At 32.5% G+C, this 20,369-nt stretch overlaps 1 protein-coding gene across 1 annotated transcript in view; it reads right to left on the bottom strand.

Moving 5' to 3' along the window:
• LOC130897463 (DNA polymerase epsilon catalytic subunit 1) overlaps nucleotides 1–20,369 on the bottom strand; it is a 46,634-nt gene that overhangs the window by 9,157 nt on the left and 17,108 nt on the right. Inside the window, exons 11-18 of the mRNA XM_057806336.1 lie at nucleotides 19,305–19,478; nucleotides 16,839–17,279; nucleotides 13,964–14,329; nucleotides 11,387–11,570; nucleotides 10,749–11,069; nucleotides 7,380–7,625; nucleotides 4,052–4,239; nucleotides 3,009–3,111 (exon numbers count right to left, since the gene is read on the bottom strand). Of these exons, the coding sequence (XP_057662319.1) occupies nucleotides 3,009–3,111; nucleotides 4,052–4,239; nucleotides 7,380–7,625; nucleotides 10,749–11,069; nucleotides 11,387–11,570; nucleotides 13,964–14,329; nucleotides 16,839–17,279; nucleotides 19,305–19,478 (2,023 nt within the window). The remainder of the gene's footprint in view (nucleotides 1–3,008; nucleotides 3,112–4,051; nucleotides 4,240–7,379; nucleotides 7,626–10,748; nucleotides 11,070–11,386; nucleotides 11,571–13,963; nucleotides 14,330–16,838; nucleotides 17,280–19,304; nucleotides 19,479–20,369) is intronic.

The following is a 20,369-nucleotide window of genomic DNA, read 5'->3' as shown; positions in this document are numbered from 1 at the left end:
AAAAGTAGTACTTGTACTTGCAAGTAAGCCCGTTGAGGAAGACAATGCACAATTATGCTTAAGAAGACGATATCTAAGAGAAAACAGTAAATGAAGTAAAATGTGTCAGTAGCTTGGTGTATAATACTGAACTTGAGTTATATCTAAATATTAAAATTGGAATAGGAGTCAAGACCCAAATACTCCGAAGCAATATGAACCCTCTCTTAAAACCTTTAAGTGTTACATTTTAGACAACGGACTAGAGCCATTCATTGTCCCAGGACCGCGACAACATAAAATTACTATTGTATTCAATTTCCCTTAATATAGGCACCAAATCTTTGGGAATTTGTCTTTATTTTTAAATGCAAGTAGTCGAACACTACGCGTTGCTCGACACTATCCCTTTTGATACTGAAATATGAATTTCGAACTTGGCCTAATACTGTAGGACTGGTTCAGATTTTTCAGTTTCTAGCGAGAGTTTACACACAATAGGTTACCATGTGACGTAACTGTAAAAAATTGTTTCGATTTATAAGTGAGTCAGGGAAATTTAAAAAAAACTAAGGATCCTATAGTTTATTTCAGAAATGTATAGAATAATAAAATCTTATTAGGTATGCAAAGGAACTACAGAGTGACACAACGAATATTTAAGCTACTTTCATAGTTTGGGATTGATATCATAGTACAAAAATTTTTTTTAGCAAGTGCAGGTAGTACCACCCGGGTTGGCGTCAATATATGGGTTTAGCCTATTGTTATCCATTTACAAACACTGAAAATATTGTGCCAAAGGCGTGCCGGTAGGATACTCGTAAAAAGGAAAGAATTTTATTACAGAATACTTAGGCGTTATGTACATAATATTAGGTACTTTTTTTATTGAACATTATACAAAAAATACATTATACAGAAACTAAATTATAAAAAATCATAATATTCGTCATCTGAGGAACTGTCATCTCCTCTTGACGTTACAATTAACGGGTCGACGGTCTAATCGATCAAGTAGTCAAGATCTCACATTTTCTCCTCTTCTTTAATGACATGCTGGACCCCCTTAATGGCTTGATCAAACAGTAGCTTAACATCTTTCATTTTGAATGTCGTGTTGTATCTTGCTACAAATTCTTTCAATTGCGCTCATATTAGTTCTATAGGATTTAGTTCGCAATGATATGGCGAGGTGCGCAGCACAGTTACACTATGTTTTTCTGCTATTTCTTCCACGGCGTATAGCATAAAACGATGTTTGTATAAATTTGCTATAGCTAATAGTTCTTTTTTTATCAAATTATCTTCAAATTCAATATTTGTGTTATCCATAACTACTACTGAATCAACCGGAAGATATTTTATCATTTCACCAAAATAGCCCTCAAAAATATCCGAATCCATGTCCTCGTGGTAATCTCCCGTATGGCACGACTGAAAGGTTAGCAAAGCCTCTTTTAAAAATCCCTCTTCGCTTCCAATATGGACGATTATAAGTCTTTTCCCTTTACCTGAAGGCACCTTAATACCCGTTGACATTATACATTTTTGCTACTGTATAACCTTCATTAATCCACGTCTCATCAAGATAAAAGATTTTCTTCTGCTCTGTTCTGTACTGCTTTCTACTTCTCAAGTATTTTCGTCGCTAGCAAACAATCTCATCGTTTTCCAGTAAAAGTTTTTTACTGTTATGCTTTTCCCAAGCAAAATCCATATTTCTCAAAGTGGTCCATAAAAGTTTTTTAGTTATCAACGGAATACTGTCATCTTGACCAAGCTCCATTAAAATCTTATCTAGAATGGGTATTCCTTTTTTGAAATAAAAAGAGTGAACTTTTCTTCGAATTATACTTTTGGTGTCTATCAAGGATTTCTACTGGTCTGCCTGGACTTTTCTTGGTTCCACTTGGCCTCTTTCTTCTATAATTCTATAATTTAAAAACGGTGGACTTTCCAACCCTACTCATTCGGGAACATCGGTCGACAGTTTCTGGTACAGTAAATTTCGGGTAATCGTATTTTATGCAATCGTGTACATTTAAAATAATAAGTTTTTCATTCATAGTGGAGAATTATTGGAACATCCTTTCGTTGGAGTAAATGTCGCCATTTTATTACTAATCTTATAATACTGTGAACACTATTTATGGCTTAATAGCAAATACTAATGCGTTAAACTAAAAAATATATGTACTTATAAAGGTCTTAAAATTTTGGTTAAGGCACCATTGCCCTTACGGCGCATGGTTAAGCCGAATCTGAAATAGGGTTGGAATTAGAGGTACTAATAGAAGGTTAAACGGTACCTGTTGAATGCAAAACGTAACTGTATAATCTACTACCTAAGTAATCCCTGCACAATATTTCAAGACTTACACCTATGGCCGACACCGAAATTGAGCCGAACTGGACGGAATTCCCCATTTTATTGCTCCATACTTTTCTGAAATAGACTATAGAAATACTCAATTTTCTAGTGATTGAAGTATGGAAAAGGAAATTAGTAGACTAAAAGGAAAACATTTAAAGGGAATGGAAGGCAATAAAATAAAAAAAGTGTATCCACGAGATTTCAACAATTATTCAGCTGTTTTAAAGAAAATCCAGGTACATTCCTTGGAGTACTCATAAAAAACCGCATTAAAGGAGAAAAACTAAATAGAGCTTGTAACAGTGGTATGTGAAAGTAAGTGTTACAGTTGATATATGACATACATGTCTCAAACGTTGGTGGAAATATTACTTTATTTCAATCATTTTATTTGCACATAAATATATCTTCTCATTCTAAATCTGTGTCAGGCTTATGTAGTGAAACTCAAATGATTTTCTACATATGCGATTCAAAATTGATAAGCTTAACCAACCGTTTGAGTATTGTAACTGTTGGTTAAAGTAAAATCTATTTAAAGTTAAGTAGTTTATGGAAGGCTATTATTAACACTATTGAGGTCAACCGTTAGATTCATTGGCAAGACCTACAACAAAGATTTTGTAGTCGGGAATACGAGAAAATAAAATACCTTACAAACACATCCAATTTTAACTAACGCTCTAAACAAAGGAGTAACTTGTGTTTCATATACTCCTTCTACATTTGGATCAGACTGGTCCAAAAATATTTTCCTGAAAGAAGATGAATGTTATTAATTTACAATAAATGCACAAAACTTGGCATTATTTCAAAAAATAAATATGAGTCATCGGGGCTCATTAAATTCAGAGCTATCAGTTGATGCATAATTCATTGACCTGAAGACATCATACAACTAAGAACAATTAAATCAAGTATTTTACAGATTTGGAAGTACTACAGTGTAAAAAAGGAATGTGGATTTGAAAAACTTGAATTATTATGCATTACCGATTCAAACTATTGTTATCACTTTGTAAATAGAATACTTCCGAAATAATACATTCGCGCCAACGAAAAATCCATTCTCTGGATAAATTTTTTGAGCAAATTTTGAAAAACATATCGCAACGGTTCTTTTTGTATGTCTCTAATCGACTGAAATAGTTAGTTTAATTGTGCTAGGGAAATATGTTGATTGCTGAGTTTTAAGCTAGAAATTAGTTAAAAACATTAATCTTGTGACTTGGTGTGTAACCCCTGAGTTAGCTTACTACAAATCTAATCTTTTTGACGAATTTTCTATCGAGCTCACAAAGTTTGTTAATTACTCACGTTATGTATATTAAATATATTGAATGTCTAGAGAGAATCAAACCACAACGCTATTAATAAAGTATATAATCCAAATGCAAGTATTTTTAACACACAATTTCTATACTCGATGAAAAATTGAAAACAAATTTCGATGTTTCAATAATTGTAAAAAACATAGACTTGGCAGAAACTGACAACATGGAGCAATGTAAATAAACTAGAATATCTTTGATAGTCTTTGTAAATTATCAACATAGAAGGAATGCACATGTGAAGCTGTCAACATCAAGATGAGAATTTGGAGTCAACAACGATATCCAAAATAAGAAGTGGAGAACCCAATAAATTGCATGATACATTGAAGCCACTGACAAATTGTAATCAAAGTATACTTACTTCCCGTGTTCTTGATAAACTTCTTCCGGTACAGAATACATATATAAATTGAAAACTTGTCTAGCTCTAGGAAGCATTCGGTTACATTTTTTGAAAAGTGCACCCTCTTCGACAACTTTGGGGGTACGCAAATTGGCATAAAATATTCTGGGAACAACCAGTTTTACAAGGTGTAACTCATTCTGAACCTAAAAAATCTTTCTAATTAAGTAACTGAAAACTAAAAAATAAATGACAAAATATGGTTGGTATTAAAATTTTAATATTTGGGGGAAAAGAACTGTATTTGATTTAAGAAAAATTATAATCGTTTTAAGAAATTCGATTTTTTAACAATTTCATCTACCATCGAATTTTGGTGTATTCAAATCAATATTCAGATTACCCCCTGTCTTTTGAGTACAAATACAATACGAGAAGGAACCTTTGGTCATATGGCTAATTTATAGCTACAATGTGTTTGCAAGAACATGTATATTCAGAGAATTATAAAGTGTGAGAGAGTTTAAGAAAAACATTTATTTACTGTTGTTTGATAAAATTGAATTTGGGCGTAGTTGCGAAAATATGAGTACCCCGATTTTGCTGAAATGTTTGCCCGATGTTATCCTTGAATAGAGAGAATAGTCCTTGAAACCATCATTGAAATAGTTCTGTTACTGTGAATTTGAAGCTCCCAGTAAAACTAAATCTGATCCTTCAGGCATCAATTCAGTTCGTTATTGATGTGACATCATCTCATGGGGCCAAAATATGGAGTTGTTGCTCCTTTTGTTAGATGTCTATTTTCTCATTATTACATTAGGATTACCTACTTTGTTTCTGTTAGCTATTGCTGCTGTTGTTTATACTCCCAAGCGAGCTTGAAGTGCACTCAAAGCCTTTAAGTCTGTCAAGGCCGCTTGGTTATCGAAGTGAATGTGAATGTGCTTTCTAACGAGGTTTTTAATCAAAAACTCCTGAGCCCATAGGTTAATTGTAAGCATTTTACCTAAAAAATAGTGAGTGCATTTAGGTCCAAAAATATCCAATCCGGCCCCTCGTGTCAGCTTCTCACCATCTTTGTTCTAGAGAGATATATTTCGAGCTTGCAGAAGATCTTTATTGACCCAGATTGGACGCAATTGATTACCACTTCGAATGGGAAGATTCTATTTTGATTAGCCTGTGCGTGCCCCTAAACGCCTCTATTTTTCACAAGAAGGTGAAGGAGAGGTAGGTTTAACAGCGCCTTTAAGGCTGTATTGGGGCCTGTTTTTATGGCCCTTATTACACCCAATCAAGTAAGGCATTTTCTGATCTATTGTTTGTTCAGTTTTCGGCCACTAAATGAGCGATGCGTATGTGTCCATGGGTTTGATGACTGTTTAGTAAACCTGTATATCATATTACAAGTCTTCCCCAAAGCTTGACCATAAGCTTGCAAGAAGTCCATATAGTTGCAGTGGCTTTGGAAATTATCTAGTCTGGATGATTGTTCCAGGTAAGTGTTTTATCCAGATTGACCTTTAGATACTTTATTTAATTGGATAGTATCTGGTTTGATGAATGTGAACTAATAATTGTGATGGAGCTCTGTAGAATGATTCCAAAATTATTTAAACTACACTTATTATTTGCCGAAAACATCCAAATTCAAGTTAACTAAACGTCAAAGTATTTATAATGATTCAATTTACACTAAATGATCATGAGAATGCAGAAGGGTCTAATTTGAAAGAATCTAATACACACAAGTTTTTCCATCTTTAAAATGACAAGATACATTCGTCTGTAGTAGTTCAAATATAAACAAAGTTTGTTTTCAACGCAACTTATTTTTTTCAACACATTGTCATTTCATATGACATATCCTTTCTCGACATGTATATTAAAAAGTAATGGTTGTGTGTTGATAGTATTAATCATAATTTATTATGGCTTAAATTATATCAATATGGTGTGAGTTCTAAAATAATTCTTATTATAAAATATATACGATTACTCATTTATGTCTATTAAACTAAATGGTCACTTTTTCATATCTGTGTTTATTTCTAAAGATGACAAAAAGAACAGTAACCAATACTCCTCAATATTCCGCTGCTGTTATGAATATTATATATCGGTCTAAATTTTATAATTCCATCATTTTATCTTCTCTATCATATGGAATTGGAATCTGGGGATTACGATATGCTGATTCACTTCAACAATTTCACTTATTTAAAAGGTTGACGGTCTTCCTCTTTGTACTCCCAATTATATGGTGAGCGTAGAAATGAAAACCGTTAGGCTAATTTAATATTTAAATTAGCTTTGTTGTGGTTAAATAAAGTGAAAATCATGGATGAGAGTTCATTAACTGCGCAATGGTTCTTGAGTTTAAAAGCCCTCAACAGTCACAGTGTAAAGTTTTCTGTGTCAACTTAAGCAACACTTCGACCGGTTGTGATAATCTCTGGTTAGAGTTCTTGCACAATAGCTCCGAGCACCTTTCAAATAACATTAGAATTGATCGCAGATGACTAACAAAGAATAATTAACTCCTACTATCATTTGTCATATAAACTATTTACTTTTGTCTGAAGATAATAGTTATTTGAACAAATCTTGTCCAATATATATAATTAGATTAATATCCCAAATTAGACTGTGCAGTTCCAAAACTCTAAAAATATATTATCCAAGTATAAAATACACAATAGATATGACTGCAACTTGTAACCTAATGTAACTTGCATGAGACCGAAACATTAATGCACTTATGTTTAGAATGTCCAATATATAATGAACTAAGGGGAGGTTGCATATTTTTATAATTGATTTTTGACCAATTAATACATATTCTTAACACCAATGACTTCATCAAATTAACTAAAATTATGAATTATCTTCTAAATATTTTGAAGCTGAGGGCCTTTGTACTTGAAGAATAAGATACTTAATGCGTTTCCACTTTTTTTCTTGTTAAATTAGGTATATGTATTTAATTAGTTTTATCCTAATTTAGCATTTTGGTATGTAAAGACCGAACTTCTTATAATAAGAATTGTATATTCTTTTAATGCAATAAAATCTATCTATCTATTTATTCAAGTAATGGTTGTGACAAGGTAAGTAGGAGACAAGTGTTATCAAGGGCACATAAAAATTGTTGCGGTGTTATCAATAACTTGAGACAACATAAATTAAACAATATAAATACAAATATTATTAGTGTCACTATTTGTTACGATTCCTAATTGTAAGCAGTGAGTTCAATTAAAATATCTTACACCAGATATTTTAATTGAAAAATCAATTATTAGCTTCGACATAATGAGAATTCATAATTTGTTTTACATACCAACGCCCATAGTCTGAATTCACCAGCAACTGCTGTCGGTACAATTTGAATAACTTGCCATGGAGTCGTAAGTAACGACCGTTGTGCCCTTTGAATAAAATCTCCAAGAGTACCTGGAGCTGATGATCGCAATACTGCTATATTAGAATTAGTTTTTTTCTTTTTACTTTGATGACCTAAATTTTTTTGTAAAGATTGGAACAGCCATTTTTTCTTTTGGAACAGAACCCATGCGATTAATTCTTCCTTAAAAATTGAAATAAAAAAATAAGTGTAAATAAAAAACAACAACTCAAGAGTATACAAAGTATATTTGTTATTCGTTTTCAGTGAGGATGATCTAATAAATAGTTGTGTGCCAAAACATGAATCTAAGACTCCGAAATAAAACTACAGTCAAGTGTTCATACTTGTAATAGACAATTACGAGTTTCAAAGATAAAAACGCGGTACAAAAAATTGAAATAAAATAATAATAGATAGTTATACGTATTGGACTCGACTGCTATTTTAACTCCACCTCTTCAGTTTTTCATAGAGACTATAATTTTTTTATTTTCTAAAACGATCTTTGTCCCAAGTTAGGGTACTTTCCCCCTAACTTGGGACACCTTTTTTTTCATTCTTTGCACCATGTTAGGACTGCTGTTAGCTTACTTGGGACATTAAAAGATTAACATATAAACTGTTACTTTATTTACAATTCAAAACAACAAATATTTAAGCTCAGAAAACTAGTTTTTAAGGCTTTATTGACAAAAAATGTTACAAATATATAAGAACTTGACAAAAAAAGAAAAAATTAATATTATTATAAATACAAATAAAACTATTTTCTATAAATTAAAAGTGAATTTTCCTCTGGACTCACAAGTGGGCTTAACAAGTTGCTTTATACGATCTGTCCTCTATAATGGGAAAAATAAAGACATTTTTGAACCCTATATGGTTTCGCATAAAACTGACTTTGAAACAAGAATTGTCGTTTTCCTCACTTATGATTTTTTCTATGAAGTCTTTTTTGATTGTTTTTTTATTCCAGCATCATAAATAAATTAGACTAAAACAAAATCGTTTTTCTTGTAGGTTGTAAGCTGGTCGTCACAATTACTCATTTCGTTGGTAGAAATCGGCTGAATCAGTTCAACTTCGATGTTTGCAACCAGCGGCTCTTCATTGATTGCAATCTCTTCTGTTATATCATCGTCGAACAGTATGGTGAAGTTTTCAGGTTTACGATCCCCAAGTTCTTCCAAGATTTTCTTTTAGTAGCGAACGAAATTGGTCTTTTCTTAGGGATCCCTTGTTTTTCATCTTCCAGTCTGTCAGCTCCGTTCGCCAAATTGTTTTTAATGGGCTAAAAAAAGCCAAGTTTAGGGGCTGACATAAATGGGTGCTATTTGGCGGTGGAAGTATAAAGCGAATGTTATTCGCAACACACTGACAAATACTGACTGAAATATGACTGGCAAGGTTGTCACCAATTATTGCTTTTGGACAATCGCCACGTTTTTTTAATAAGGCAAAGCAACAGTTTGAAACCAATCTTAAAAAATACTACATTCGAACCATCCTGACTTATATCTATTATATCCAGCTCTTGGTGGCCCGTCTTCTGTCCAGCTACCATATAAATTGTCTGCTTTGTAGACGATATATGGTGGTAGAGTAACACCATTTGCTGTACCAACAAACATGACCGAGAAATTGGATTTTGAATGATCAATTATTCTTTCGGGATTCTTGCAGCTTGTTCATACAATAACTTTACTGGTTTCTGGATTATCTTGCATGCTTTTTTCATCATAATTGATCAGAGCGACCAACGGGACACCTTCTAAAGATTCAGAAAGTTCCTGGTTCAATTACTGGAGTCACATCTGCCCTAGCTCTCTGGATGTTATGACACATGCGAGCTTTTAGGTCAAGATTTTGCCTCTTGAAAAAGCCTCTTATCCACCTCTTTCCTGGCATGTTGTTTTTAAAACGCGATTCAGCAACAGCTTTTTTATCTAAAAATTTTTTTACAATACATTTTACGTCAAAAGCGGTGAGTGGAAAACCCCACTCAGCTGCTAAGGCTAAGCATTTAGACAGCTGTTTTTCTTCTAGTTTATTAAAAACTGGAGGTCTGCCATACGGATTTTGTTGCTTATTTTATACTTTTCTTTGTATTGACGATTTAGGAGCACCAAATCTTTGTTTGGATTGTCGGTAAGTCATCCCATCCCACACAGCTTCAGCAGCTCGATCTAATGAAGTATTCTTAAAATAGTGAAATCCTCCTTTTGGTCGACTCTTTTTAGACATACTTTAGATTAAAAATAAAACCATAAAAATAAAGACAATCTATGATGTATGAGGTATGTAATTGAACATTATTAGATTATATCCTAACTTGGCACAGTATCCTAACTTATGACGATGTCCCAAGTTTAGAAACCCGATTATATGAAAATTGTAGTTATAATATTGAGCAAAGCTAATACACATAAAATCCTAGGAATCTGAAAACTTATAAAGCTACTCTCATAATGTGGGTGAATTAAGTTATTTTGATTATAAATCTTACCCGATTTGAATGCCGAATTTAAATCGCCACACACTGTACAAATATAGATATTTATAGCTTTATTTCTCGAAGTTACACGCCATACACTTAATTGTTTAATATAAGCTAGTTGCAAACGCATGAAGTACAATCGCAAGTGCTACCAATCACTAAAAAAAATGTCAAAATGTCCCATTAAGGGCACCGTCCTAAGTATGGGCACTTGACTGTAACTTGGTTACAAGATTGAGTAAAATCTAACAAAAACTGTTTTTGGAAAAAATACTAAAGCAAATCGTTGTCTGTTTCTTGATATTAAAGATTTTAGAGCAACGTTTGACAATTAACTAATTGTTTGCCAAGGGTCGCTGGAGGAATTCGAAAAAGTCATCAAAGGAGTGGGTCATTTTTCATAACGACAATTTCATATTGCTGCTCAAACAATTGTATTTTAACCAGCGAGAAGGGCGATTTAATAGGCCATCTATTATACAGTGTTGTCAACGATTGTCAACATTAGAAAAAGCCGCTTTAGCGTCCAAAGTGTCTATTTTGGAACTACCTCAGTCGGAGGGGAAAAGTGCTCTGAAAATTGATTCAAAAGCATAGAAATGTGAATTGATCTTAATGAAAATAAAACTTGTTTCGATTATACTTTTCCATTTTCGGACCACACACTGTACGAACCACGAGTCTCGACTCTCGAATGCGCAGTGAAAGAGTTAAATTTTAGAGATTTAATAAGAATTTGATGATTATTAATGAAAAAAATTAACATTAGTTATAGCTTAAGAAAATACAAAAAATATAGTGATTACCCTAGTATTTCCAATAGGAGGAGGATTTCCTAATATGTCTCTCCAAGTTTTATTCAAATCCTCTTCGGAAAACTGATTTTCCTTGTCAGATCCTCTCTTACGCTTAGTAACGGTAGCTACAGACGGTATTTTAAAAGGGGACTTATTTTTATTTGCACCCACATCTTCTATATCAGCAGTAGAATTATCTTCAGCTTGTTTCACTTTGGTAGCTGCCGAAAACATATCACTGATTCTTCTTTGTTTGAAATTGTCATTTTTTTCCAAAATTTTTTTGTGTAACCAATCCGGATGACGAACCCTAGGAACCGGGTTTGGCACCTAAAATTTAAAAATAGAAAACAAAATGTATGTCTGTTATGATCAGGATAATTGTCTGAAGTTTTTTTTTTCGAATTTATAGAGTCAAAACAATATTAGATTTTAATCTGTAAATGCTCTCACTTATACAAAATTGTCTACTGTTTTCAAATTCTTACTACAGTACCTACACTTCCCGTCAAATATAACAATAGTTGAAAAGTACTGGGGACAAATAGTTTTTACATATTTGGATTCATTAGTTAAAATATAATTAATAAATAAAAATTATTAATGAAGCTTCCTGTATAAATTACATGTTTATTAATTGTACTTACCCCTTGCATTGCTGCTGGTATAGTTATAATTTTTTGAATAGCACCTCCTAATCGCTCTATATAATAACTCCAGTCTAAAATGTCTCTTATATCAATTTCATTAAGAGATGTATCTCTTAACCATTTTCTCAAGTAATGTTTTTGAATTGTTTCTTCTGCTTGAAAAATTGCAAGTGGAATAGCTCTGTAAATATAATTTCTAGTTGGAGTAAATTAAAATAAATAAATAAATAAATAGATATTAGGTTTCTATCTCCACAACGCTTCATGCGAACTTTCCATTGTTTGAAACAGTGCTGGAAGTCTTCTGTCAATTGTTCAACTATTTCTTAGGTTAGTTGATCGATATTTTTTTATTTGTCTTAGATTGTGGGGTTCTACGGGTTGAAATATTGCGTTCACATGGCGCGGATTTCTTCTTGCTTTCAAGCAACTAGGAGATCATAGCGCATCAATGGAAGCTTTTTAATATAATAGCTATGTTTGTTTTGTTGATGCTGTACTATAGCATGATACCGTGGGTTTTATGATGGTCTGTATAGATAGATTTCTTTAATTTCTTATTTCATATTTTCATAAAGACTTAAAGAGAAGTCGAAACGTCAAATTTTATTTATCTTTTAAAAATCATTTAAGAAACATATATATAGATAGATTTATATATATATTATGAAAATAGTTTGTGGGCTATTCCATTATCTAACTTTACTCTTCTTATGGAATGTATTTGCTTAGTTATTGAATTCTTCCCATGTTTCGTTGAGAATGGCTTTCCTGCGTCAACTACCGAAACCATACGTTTCTCAAGCTATTGCAGTAACATAGAATATGCTCAGCAGTGTCTTCCCCTGATCGATAAAATCTTGTTCTGATATGAACTCTTTGGCTCAAGATATCTCAAGATTTGCTAGTTAACGACTTTTTCCGACTTTTTAATGGTTGGGACTAAAGCAATTGGACGGTAGTTGTTGGGAACCGTCTTTTTTCCTTTTTTTTTTTTGGAATGAGTTGAGTCCAAACAAGTTTCCAATCTGTAGGGAAGAGACCTCTTTTATAAAATAGGAAAGAGTTTACATAGCGAACTTGTTAGTTCAACTGCCCATTTCTTCAGGGCCAGTGATTTTATTGATGCCCAAGCATTTGAGAATTCTATTTCTCGCATCAACCAACACCCGGAAGGCTGTGTGGTAGGTTTTAATGCGAATCAAGAGTTGAATTTGAAGCAAAAATGCGATCCAACAAATCCGCTTTCTCCTTTGCGATTACTGCAATTGTGCAATCTTTTCCAGTCAACGGTGGAATTTTTTAATTACTGTCTCATAATATCGTTTCTTGCAAGCTTCTATGGTCTGCTTGCAGGTTTTTTTTGAGACAACAAAGTTTGTATGATTTGAGCGCCATTTGCGAGCAGTATTTTGTTGTTGACTGCTCTAGAGCAGTTTTTATCAAACCATGGATAGTTGTCTGCAAAGCCCTTGATGGAGTAAGCGATATAGGCTTCCATCCCTGCAAATATAACTTTTCAAATCTCTTTTGCTCACACTGGAGGATCATTGGAATTGAAGGGAAACATAAAAAAGAAAATCCTTCAGATGCTTATATTCTAGTTCACACATTGCTGTAATTAGTTTGTGATTTCATGTCCCAATGGTACAGAGATCAGGGTCTGTTTTAAGAAACAGGACTAAGAGGCTAACAAAGTCTCCACCGCGACTTTGGTTGATTCATCGATAAATTGGGTCAGTTCGTGACTAGTGAAAAAATCTTCAAAGTCACCAGCAATAACAATATATGCGTTTCACCATAGCTTAGTTGTACACGACGCATTTTTTTAGTTATGAATTTTGCAATTTAGTCATTTTGCCTCTTTTTTGCCCCTATTCCCTCGTGCCCGGTACCCAGACCACCAAGACTACTAATATGGCTTAGAGTGTTAAGAGCAAGCACACAATCCCATTTAACCTGGACAGAATCGTGTCACTAAAGCGCAGCTTAGCTGTTTATGAATATATAATACTTTATGATTTCTTCCATACCAAAGTGGATCTTCTATGATATAAATGCGACATTGGTTTGGTTAACTGGAAAAGCTATCCCTTGTTTTATTGTCACTACTCTCAAGGCTTTCCACGTCTATCAGCCCACATACCAGGTTGTTTCTGCTTGTACAGAGGCACCACTTTTCCAGTCTTCCTTACTTGTTATAATCATTTTGGATTTGTTGATAAAGCTATATCATTACCTTGTTTCATTTCAGATCTACGACTTCTTCTTCAGCTTCCTAGAGTTCATACTATCATACTATGCCTCTTAAGTTATTGTTGGTTATAAATTAATCTATGAAACAGATATGGCTTCGCCTTGTACTAAAATATGAGGCAATGGTGGGTTCAGGTTCAGAAAGATTTCCATTACAGCTGAATATAGTTTTAAATAGTAGAAACTTGTTTAAATGGTATTTTCGATTTTTTACTGAGTAGCTAATATTATGGCAGGTATAAACATTTTTAATATCTAATTAAATACTTTATTTGTTCGAATTTGTATTTTGTTTTAAATATTGAATTATAACATTACCTCTCTGTTACTGGGGCTCCGTCTGGTTTGCGCGAAATAACATATTTACAAGCTAAGCCCGCATCCTTTACCATCTGATCACCTAAAAACTCCGCTAAACGTCTAGCAGTACTAATAGAAGTACTTTTTTGTGCACCATACTCTTCCAATTTTTTAGACATTGATTTATTTTCGGAAATGAGACCGAAAAGTTCAGAATCCGGCAAATTTCTACCTTTCGAATATAGAACGTCTAACCAATAGTCTGCTATTTGAGCGACAGCTGCATAACACGATTCTAATGTATCACCTTTAAGAAATGCTTCAAACACGGAAGATTGAAAGTTTTTAATTAGCTGGAGCTCTCCTCTTCTTTTCACTTCAAATCTATACAAAAGATATAAATATCATATCATCATTAGAGTTTAGTACAAAAAGTCACTGTTGAGATTTTTGAGACGAAAAGTCCCTCTGGTAGTTATATTGTGTAGATTTTCAATAACTTATTATAATAATCATGTATACTCTAAGTGGCATTATGAATTTTGAACAACTTATACTTTGATTTGTTTATATTTAGTAATTTTTGATAACGCGTGTGTTAATATCCGTATACTATATTTTTTTTTGATAAATTCCATGGATAATAATCATTTAGAAGCCTATGTATCTGCAGCATCTGATGCAATGCAACTATAATCTATAATGTGGCTAAGAATTACATACATTAATTTCTACAGCTTCTCTTTACAGCTCACAATTGTATTTATTGTGTGGTGGAAAAGTAACAACTAGAAAGAATTAGTCTTATGTATATTTTTATATTATATTAATTGTTGCAGTTTCTTGTATCCCCTCTTTTGTATATTAATTTAATCATTCTCATTTACCAATTTTCTGTTTAATATAGTTTGTTCATTACGATTTTTAGTGTCTCTGCTATTTCCATTTCTGTCACTTTTACTAATTGCGTCATTATTTGGTTTATTCCTGGTGCCTTCGCTACTTTCAGTTTCTGTTTTTTTTTGTTCTGATTTCATCGCTTGTTTTTTAGATTTCTGCTACTCTTACTTTTAGCCTCTTTGTTTGCCAGTTCTTTTATATCCTTTCATTCTAAAAGATTTGTAACATATTGTCTCCATCTTTCCATGATACTATCTTCGTTTTTTATTAAATCTTTTTTATGCCTTTTATTCTATCTTTCTTACGAGTTTAATGGCTCCAAAGAATTCTTTTTGATTTTCCTTGTAGGAAAATCAACTTCTGTTTTTGTTACTAAGTTAATTTTGTAACAACTGTCCTTTCTTTTTGGTAGTTGTAGTGTAGATTGTGCTCTTGTTAGATATTTATTATACAATTGTTTTTGGTTTTTAATTGCATATTGTATTGTCTCCAATCCCTTCAATTGTTTTCTTGTGCTGCGTGCTGACTATTTTTGTTGTTTCACATATTTTTGCTGCTGTTTTTATTATTATATTTATAAATTTTGTTCACATTTTTGTTGATGTGTTTTATTAAATTTTATTTCATCAAATGTTAATCCCTTGTTTTATTTGTAATTTATCTGAGTTAATAACATTGAATTTTTTTATTTATTGTTTTTCTTTTGGGACCTGTCCGTTTGTCATTTCTATTCCATTTCCATTCCATGGTCTGAATTTCTTCTGACCTCGAATTCCTTCTTTTTTTTGTTTTCAAATACTTTGCATCTTATCGAAGTTTATTCCCAGTAATTCAAATTTTACTATATCTAGAGAGTCGAAGACTCCTTCGACATAAACAAACACTACTTCCACATATTGATTATTTGTACTTCATAATGCCCTAAGTAGTACCATACCTCCTTTTAAAATCAAACTGAGGTGATTAAATTATTTGATCAAATGTTTTATAACTAGAAGAAAGAAGGTTATCAGTTATCATGCTGCAACTTTTCTTAATGAAGGATAGAATAGTTATTTTACTAACAAGTGCGGAAAGTGATATTTTCCCGCACGCGACTGCAGTTGTCCCGAACGACGCAGAGCGGAGTTCGGGCAAGCGGTCAAGTGCGGGAAAGACACTTTACGCATGAGTTAGGAACATTATTTTTTCTACGACCGTATATACAAAAAAGTATACCAACCCATTTTTCAAAAATTATTTTATTCCAACAAACATAATAATATACAAAACTTTAACTAAAAACTACTAATTATTATAAATATTAATATTGAAAACACAATTTGTTGTATTCTGTAGACTAGTAAGAATTGCCGGTCCAGTGGAGTTATTTGGTTTCAACTGGAAGGTAGATGACGTCGATAAGGATGGCATAGGTTGCAGGTCGCATAAAGATGACGATGACGGTGACGGTCACGGTTTTAAGTCATTTGGCAGGTAACAGCTCGGATTTAGTTTCATTTGTAGCCTTCAAAATGGCTTCGGGAAGTTCTTCGTCGGATGAATCCATTAATATTATTGTATCGGATTCGGTTTAATGTGGTTTAATTTAGAAGAAGATTGCACATATTCGGTCACTTCCAAGACGTTTTGAACAACTTTGACGTTTTAGTAACAATCACGTTGTCATATAAAAAATATCTGTATTATTTTATATTTTCAAAAAATTAAAAATGCTACAAAAAGCTAGAAATTTTATTTGATGGACTATTTCATAACTATTTATTTACCTGTAGCAACAATAGTTATAATCTCAGAAGTAAAAAACTATCTAATAAGGTCAAAATTTGCATAATTTTACTTTCCCGCACTAGTGCGAGAAAGTGACACTTTCAAAACTAAAATGCGTGCGGGAAAGTGGGTTAAAATGCACGGTCGTAGAAAAAATATTTTTCCATTCAGGTATATATTACTTTTATTCAAAATAAAAAAATAATATAAAAACAATGCTTACCCTTTCAATTCAGCTAAAGAACCATCGAAATTAAAAACGGCATATCTCTTCTTCAATTTTTTCCCTTCTTCCTTACTAGCAGGTAAAACCATTGCTTTATAAGGACCATCTACTTCAAAGAAAATAGAATTTTCTTGTCGAATTTCGAATTCCATGGTTTCCGGATTTTTCAATTCGTGGTACTGATCGTTTGTAAAATATTCTTTAACCATAGCGTTTAAAACGGTGTTGGGATAAGAGATATTGAATTTTTTCTTTTTTTCATGGTTGGTTAAAATAGTGAAGTTTTCTGGAAACGACGCTGGTAAAATACACCATATTCCATCAGTATCCAATTCAAGAGGCCTGCCCACTTGTTCTATTATTTCTCTCGCTTTCATTATAATATTGGCGCCTGTGTAACATACAATGCCCGCCATTTCCATGCTATGCCATCTAGCTCTAAAAAAATATTTATGTGAAATTGAAACCAAGAATTGTTGCATTTCGTGGCAAATGCTGCCAGTCACAATCATTACATAAATATTAATAATGTAAAATGGTTAAAAAATGTATCCAATAATAAATTTTCTGGATGCATTTGAGAGCATTGAAATTACTAGATGTAAGAGTAGCTTAAATAGGGACAAAGGGCCAATTCATTACTGCCCACTCTTTAGTTTAGTAGTCAAAGAATAAACATGAATATTCCCGTCAAGGAGTTTTCCCGCTGGAATTAATTTTTCGCGGGAGGTGGCTTATTGGTGGGAAAATTTAGTTTAAAACAGGTAAGTCAAGTTATTAGATTTTAGTTTATCTTCAGTTTTTGAAGACGATAACTTGGTTATCGAAACGGGCGTCAGACAGTATAATTGTTAGAACATGATAACTATGTCATTGTAATTGTTCTCTGTAATATTGTATGAATTTATGTACATCAATTGATGTAACTCTGATAATATATAAATAAAATAAACAGATTTAGTTAAACCAACATATAGAAAAATACGCAGAACAAATTATAAAAAGGCATTACACTGTTAGATACAGTGATAAAAAACTTGTCAACGCTCTTTGAAACATCTAAGTAGAGTGGAAGTAAGTACTTTGTCCAGACAGTAGAGAAGTCTGTATTACTAAAGATTTGCATTTAAAAAAAATCATAGAGAATGTGAAAGGCTTCAGCTAATAATCAACTGGTTTTTTTAACTGTAACAGATGACTCTATGAGTGATAAGCTACTGTTTGCAGTTGTTTTATATGCATAGAGGGTGTTTCTATATTCGACCGACAACGTTCTACCACAGAGAAATCTCAATAAATGTAAACAACACTGTATTACAACAATAACAAAATTGTCAAAGTTACAGTAGTTGTTCAAACTGTTGGCCGCTTACTTCAATACACTTATTACAATGTTTTGTCATTGAAAAACGTGTCTGAATAAATCTGGACGGGATTGAATGATTTCAGCCCCCCAGCTTGAATTCTAGCTATTAGATCTTGTTCAGACCAATCCAGTTTTCTCTAAAACGTTTGTAATTTCTTGCCGCTGCAGCAAAATGAACAGATACCCCATCGTGTTGAAACCACATGTGTTGTCTAATATTTAACAGTACATTCTCCAACAATTTAATTTGTGCTATTATTATTTTTATTTTAATTTCCAATTTTCATATTATTGTAATACATTTTTATTTGAAATTGAGATTATGGATAATTTTTATTTGTTTTGAACTACTTACGCTTAAATTCAAAATTAAATGGATAATTATTTAATTTGTAAATTACTTACGTGCTTGCAGACTTTTGTTTAAAAACAAATTTCTACAACACCGTTCATTTTAGCTCCATAAAAAGTTATTAGTTTTCCAACTAAAAATAATAAGGTAATTTCAAATAAAATTAAAAAAAAATTTGTTCCAGTGGCCTAAAAAATAGGGGGATAAAAGTGTCAACCAACCCTGACAGCGCGCCACTTGTTAAATTTTTCCAAAGTTTTTTTATGACATAATATTACTTTAGTAAGGAGCATATTGGTCACCAAATTTGAAAAAAAAATTTAAAGGCGTTCTTGATTTATGGCAAATTTTTTATTTTGATTCAAAATTTTGATCACCTTATATCTCAGTAACTAGGCCCCGTAAAGGTTCGTATTCCTATAACAAAAGGAATCATTTATTGAGATCTCTCTGTGGTAGAGGGTTGTCGGTCGAATATGGAAGCACCCTTTATAATAAATCATTTAATACAGATTTTACATTAGTAACACCAACTCAAATCATTGTCTGTTGATGAAACTTTGAGATAAAGCAAGATGTGAGGCTGCAGGGATAGGATCGTGAGGTGCTCAAAGTAATTTTCTCTAAAAAAGAGCACCAGAATGTTAAAATAGAAAAGTCATTCAAAAATTAGAAGTTTACATGAAGGGACACTTAGAAAAGTTGGAACAGGGAAGAATTAAAAACGGATAGTTACTTAACTTACCCTTTTCTCATGACGTATCCATAGAATGAATTAAGAATACATTTATGGGCTAGTTGGAGGGAATCATACAGTACTTCTCTATTTTTTGCCGATTTAATTTCTGAAGCATCTCCTCCTTTAATAGCATCCGTTACAGCCTGTTTAGCTTTTTTTGATAAACCTTTATATTCATATCTAAAAATATCACCAGTTGACATTAAATATTTATATATCAAACAATAACATTTATAAAGGTTACTATATAATTAAAGCTGAAGTAATATACCCGAAATCCGTTATTACACATAAAAACTAGTAAAAACCCGAAATAACTAGGAGTATCAATAATTTCGCGTTCTTACTAGCAAGAGTTTCAGGAAAATACTGAATTGAAACTTTCATTCGGCTATTTACTAAAATCTTCAGTAAGAACGCAACGCGCAAGAAGAAGAAAAGGGGATTACTTTCTAAACCAATTTTACACAATGAATTAAACAGCCGATAACAAGTAGATCTTATCGATATGCAGAGCTAATCAGATGGAGAATATAAATTCATAATAGATCATTTGACAAAGTTAATTTTGTTTAGAGCTGAACGAGCTGAAGAAATTGCATATAGATTGAACAAAATATTTTTGACATTTGGAGCGTCTTGTATATCACACAGTGACAATAGTCGACAATTTGCGAACTGTGTTGTAAACGAATTTAAATCTTTAAAGCCAGAATTTAAGATTATTTACGGGAAACCAAGTCACAGCCAGAGCCAAGGATCAGTCAAGAGGACCAATCAAGATGTGGAATATATGATTGCTTCATGAATGTCAGATAATAAAACCGCAAAATGGTCAGAAGGTTAATCATTTGTAAAATTTATGAAAAATAATGCCTTTCATCAGGCACAAACTTCATACAAGGCCTTGTTTGCGAACCTAACAAATGGATTCTAGAATGAAAAAAATTTTGTGTTTTTAAAATAGAATTCGCAATACGTTCTACTAGTCAAGCCATAAATACATAACGAATAGCTTCTTTTTTGTAATTTAAGATAGATTCGAACAGGTGCAAAATAAAAGACTCCCAG

Source organism: Diorhabda carinulata, chromosome 8, assembly GCF_026250575.1.
Source record: "Diorhabda carinulata isolate Delta chromosome 8, icDioCari1.1, whole genome shotgun sequence".
Classification (NCBI taxonomy): Eukaryota; Metazoa; Arthropoda; class Insecta; order Coleoptera; family Chrysomelidae; genus Diorhabda; species Diorhabda carinulata.
Note: the sequence above shows the minus strand (reverse complement) of the source record. Positions and strands in the feature narration are given on the sequence as shown.